Consider the following 4,850-nt stretch of genomic DNA (forward strand, 5'->3'; position numbering starts at 1 on the left):
GACACTCCCTGATGCGGTCATACAAGGAAGACGAGAAACCACACAAGCCAACACTCGACTCGGGCTCTGAAATATTCTAATCTCACAAATCGATCTCTCTCTTTGTTAGAGTTGGTTTGGAATAGTCTTGATAAGAAATGAGACACTTACTCTCTTTTAAGAAGGCTTAAGTTGGGAAAAGTCAACTGGATGTTGACCTTTGTGTTAGAGGGCTTGGATATGAATTCCGATGATTCGGTTAGCTTCGGGGGATGATTTGTGACTTAGGAGTGTGATCAAAAGTGATTTTGGAGGTTCGGAGTAGAATTACGCTTGAATTGGCAAAGTTAGGATTTTGGCGAATTCCGGTCGATAGGTGAGATTTTGATCCGGGGGTCGGAATGGAATTTCGAGAGTTGTGGCAGCTTTGTTAGGTGATTTGGGATGTGTGTGCAAAATTTCATGTCATTCGGAGCTGTTTTGGTTGGGGTTTTGATCGAATGCGTGTTTCGGAAGTTTTGGAAGAACATAGGCTTGAATTCGATGAGAAATGATGGTTTTAGTGTTGTTTGAGGTGTGTTGATGATTGGAGCAAGTTTGAATAAGGTATTGGATCATGTTGGTGTTTTTGGTTGAGGTCCCGGGGGCCTCGGGGTGATTTCAGATGGCTAACGGGATGAAAATTTAAGTTGGAGATTGCAGGTTCATATCTGGTATCTGGTATTTTCGCTTCTGCGGAAATGGACCGCAGAAGCGGTGACGCAGAAGCGAAGGGAGGATCGCAGAAGCGACTTTTGGGCCTGGTGCTGCTTTCGCAGAAGCGGTTAGGGGAGCCGCATCTGCGAAGCTGCAGATGCGGAAGAGAGACCGCAGAAGCAGTTTTTGGATTTTTAGAAGATTCCGCAGATGCGGTAGTCGCAGAAGCGACAAAGGACCGCAGAAGCGAAAATAACTGATCAGAAGTGGGTTTTAATCTCTTCGCGAAATTTTACAGAAACATATTTTTAACTTCGGAATTGGGGTGTTCTTGAGCGATTTTGAAGAGGAAATTCAAGGACTTCGATCAGATAAGCATTCTTGGACTTAGAACACAGTTTTATCATGCAAATACATGAAATTACACTGAAAACTCAAGGAATTAATGTCAAAAATGGTTGTTTAGGGCTTGAAACCTAAGAGAACAAAAATGGGAATTTGAGGGGTCATTTGGACTCCGATTTTGGTGTTCTTTATATGCATGGACTCGTGGCGAGATAAGGAATCCGGTGATGTGAATTTTATAATATTTCGAGAAGTGGTCCCGGGACTCGGGTTTTGCCAACTTCGTAATTTTTGATATTTTTCGAGTCTTTTCGAGTGGGTTATATTCCCTTAGCATATTGTGACGTATTCGTTGTGGTTTTGGTCAGATTCGACGCACGAGGAGGTGAATTCTAAAGGCAAGGGCATAGCAAGCTAGGACTTTGGCCACCTTGAGGTTAGTAATAAATGTAAATGCTGCGTTGAGGGTTTGAAACCCCGAATTTGCACACTGTAGTGCTATGTTGAGGTGACTTGCACGCCGGATAACGAACGTGGGTAGAGCACCGTCGGGGATCGTGACTTGGTCCGTCCCGCGTAATAAAATTACTACCTAATTGATTGAAGCTTAGTGATATCCTTATAAAAATGGATTAATTGTCATAATTGGGCTTTGTGCCAACTACTTGAATCCTTCAGGGATTATTTTTACTGGTTTCTTACCATAATTATAAATATTGAACTCAGTCCTGGTATTTAATACTGTTTTGCAAACTCAGCCGCTTTTCTCAAAACTAGAAACTAATTAATATTTTTAAATGAAGTTTGGGCTGAATATTTTTATGTTATTGTGCCCGAGGGGCTTATGTGATTTTGGACTGAGTATGGGATCTGGCTGCACGCTGCAGCGGTATGATATTGATATTGATATGAGGCCGAGGGCCTGTTTGATGCCACGAGATGGCTTATTATTGCGCTTGGGCCGTAAGGGGCCCCTCCCGGAGTCTGCACACTCCCAGTGAGCGCCATCGACGTTAAATAAATGGAGCGGGCTGCACGCCGCAGCGGGGTACTGGAGAGTACCGGTTTATGTGTTGCATTGCATGTTTTAATTGTCATTTATTATTTATCTGTTGTGGTATTATGATAATTGTCTTTACTTTTTTACTGTATTTATAGCTTTACCTTGTGTTATTTAGGATTTCTTATCCTCAGACATTATTTATATTTATTACTTTCTGGGTTGGAAGTACTCATAATACTCCCTGCACCTTGTGTGCAGATCCAGGTACACCACAGGGTGAGTGAGGATTTGTTTAGCTGAGCAGCAGTATTCGGGAGTATCGAGGTAGCTGCATGGCGTTCGCAGCCTTGATCTCTCCCATCTATCTTTATCCTTTTATTCGTATTTTCTTTCCTAGACAGACTTGTGATTAGGTGAATATTTTGTATTAGAGGCTCATGTTCGTGACACCAGATCTGTGGGCTATTTAGTATTTTATTTTGGGGTTTTCGGATGTTAGAAATTATTTTAGAGATTCCGCATTTAAATTGTTATTTTTACTTGTGGATATTTATTTATCCATCTAGGTTATTTGGTTAAGGTTGTGTAAATGGTCGGGCTTGCCTAGCAGTATGTTGGGCGCCATCACGGCCGGGGTTTGGATCGTGACATATGAGCAATAATGACATTGAATGCTACGTTACATAATCATTACATTTAAGACAGATTCTCTAACGTTTTCAGCATTTAATGCTTATCAAATATTGTATTTGGACCCTCGTATGCTGACAGATTCATTCCTTCTGTTTCTCGGATGTAAATAACTTAAATAGGTACGGGCGCCGTATTACTTGTCTGATGTCCCGTGCCTCTTCCTCTTTCCTTGCTCGTATCTGTTGTAACTCCTGGCTCGTGGTTAATTGCGATTCTTTGACCATTTGACTAATCCACGTGTCTTGACACGTCACCTTTACACATAAATATAATTTTCCCCAATACACCAACGTTATGATTTTACTTCTTAGAAAAAATATAGCAAATATCTTGAGAATAAATGAAAATTTGTGAGGCACGTTATGATCATACTTGATGCAATTTAACACTCAAAAGAGATTGTCCACATCTCTATTATTCAACTTATGTCATCAATTATTACAATATACTGTCCTTAATGTTCGAAATGACAAAATGGATATCTGCTTATCAGCAGTATAAGAAATTACATATATATTTTCATATATAGGCCATATTATTAGTTAATGCAACATTACAAAACCGATCCTACTAAAGATTGGGATTGTTCTTATTTGTAAACTTGCAATCTCTGCGAATTTCGCCATTTTTACCAGTCAACACTTTGAGACCTCCCATCCTGTTGATTGACAATGTAAATGCCCTTCTGAATTGCTCTAAACTTTGTGCAAATTCATTGACAAGTTCATTCGTGTCAGCTCCATATGATAATTGCTGATCAACTCTAAGAACAGATTCGTGAGCGAGAACTTTTCCATAGAATGTATTGGAGAAAGTGTAGTTAGAACCATATCCTGGTGAGAAATAGACAGCTGAATCGGTTTTGCTATTTTTTGGGCACTGTGATCTTAGGGTTACTAATGTAGATCTCTTCATGGTGGGGTCGGGTTTTCCAGTACCCTTGAAATTGTAAAGGCGGTCATAGAAGAATCGGCAATGTGCTTGCCCCATTGAATGTGCTCCTGAAAGATAAATGAATATGGTTCTTAGAAGAAACTAAGTTGTATATGTTAGGACCGAAAAATCAAGCGTCATGTGGATGCTAACAAATCGAACCTTGGACAACGATAAATCAAACATTAAAAGAAATATATACCAAAAGAAACACAAACATTTAACGTGATTCGATCGACTGCCCTACATCCACGGCAGAGATGAGCATTCTACTATATAAAAGAGAGAACAAAAATATTGAGAAAACAACCTCACGAAGAGGCAAACAACCTCACGAATCTTTAGGGCAGGCTTTATTAAGATCTGTGTAATCTACGCGAACCCGCCACTTACCATTCTTCTTTGGAACTACAACAGTGTTGGCTAACCAGTTAGGATACTTTACCTCACGAATAGAGCCAATTTTGAGCAATTTTTGGACTTCTTCTTGAATCACCTGATTCTTGAAAGTTCCTTGCTTTCTTTTGTTTTGCTTGACTGGAGAATATGAGGGATCTTCATTTAGTTTATGAGTCATCACCTCCGGTGGTATTCCTGTCATGTCAGTATGGGACCAAGCAAAACAGTCTGCGTTAGCTTTTAAAAATTCAATTAACTTACGCTTCACCTCTGGGCTAAGATTGGCTCCTATATACACTTTTCTCTCCAGCCAGTGTATAAACAAAACCACAGCCTCCATCTCTTCTATCGTCGTTTTGATGTTTTCATTTTCCTCTGGTTCTTGAATGGAATCGGGCCTTGAATCTACATCTGTTTGCTCTTGTTCAGTTGAGGTTGACGCTATGTTATCCTCAACTGGATTCTGTAAATGCTATTTTTCTTCACCATTCGTACTTGAATCTGCCACGGAGTTGATGCTCATGGATGTCTGTTGATCTCCCCTGATTTGACAGATTCCCCATGGCGCTGGGAATTTAATTACTTGATGCAAGGTTGAAGGAACAACATTCATTTCGTGGATCCATAGTCTCCCAAGAATCATATTGTAAGCCATCTCCAAATCTACGACCTGGAACTTTGTATCTTGGACGACTCCTTCAGCGAATGTGGTGAGTATTACCTCTCCTTTTGTGACAACACTAGAATTATCAAATCCAGATAGAGTATGCACCTTTGGTATCGCGTTATCTTCAGCTTGCAT

General features: G+C 40.3%; 1 protein-coding gene across 1 annotated transcript; it reads right to left on the reverse strand.

The window, feature by feature from the left end:
* Positions 1 to 3,286: 3,286 nt before the first annotated feature.
* On the reverse strand, positions 3,287 to 4,850 carry LOC109244548 (probable peroxidase 61). The gene is made up of 3 exons (XM_019411659.1): positions 4,632 to 4,850; positions 3,852 to 3,918; positions 3,287 to 3,717 (listed from the first exon to the last, which is right to left on the reverse strand). The coding sequence occupies exons 1-3, from the start codon at positions 4,848 to 4,850 to the stop codon at positions 3,287 to 3,289; spliced, it is 717 nt and encodes a 238-aa protein (XP_019267204.1).

This window comes from Nicotiana attenuata, unplaced genomic scaffold (genome assembly GCF_001879085.1).
Source record: "Nicotiana attenuata strain UT unplaced genomic scaffold, NIATTr2, whole genome shotgun sequence".
NCBI lineage: Eukaryota > Viridiplantae > Streptophyta > Magnoliopsida > Solanales > Solanaceae > Nicotiana > Nicotiana attenuata.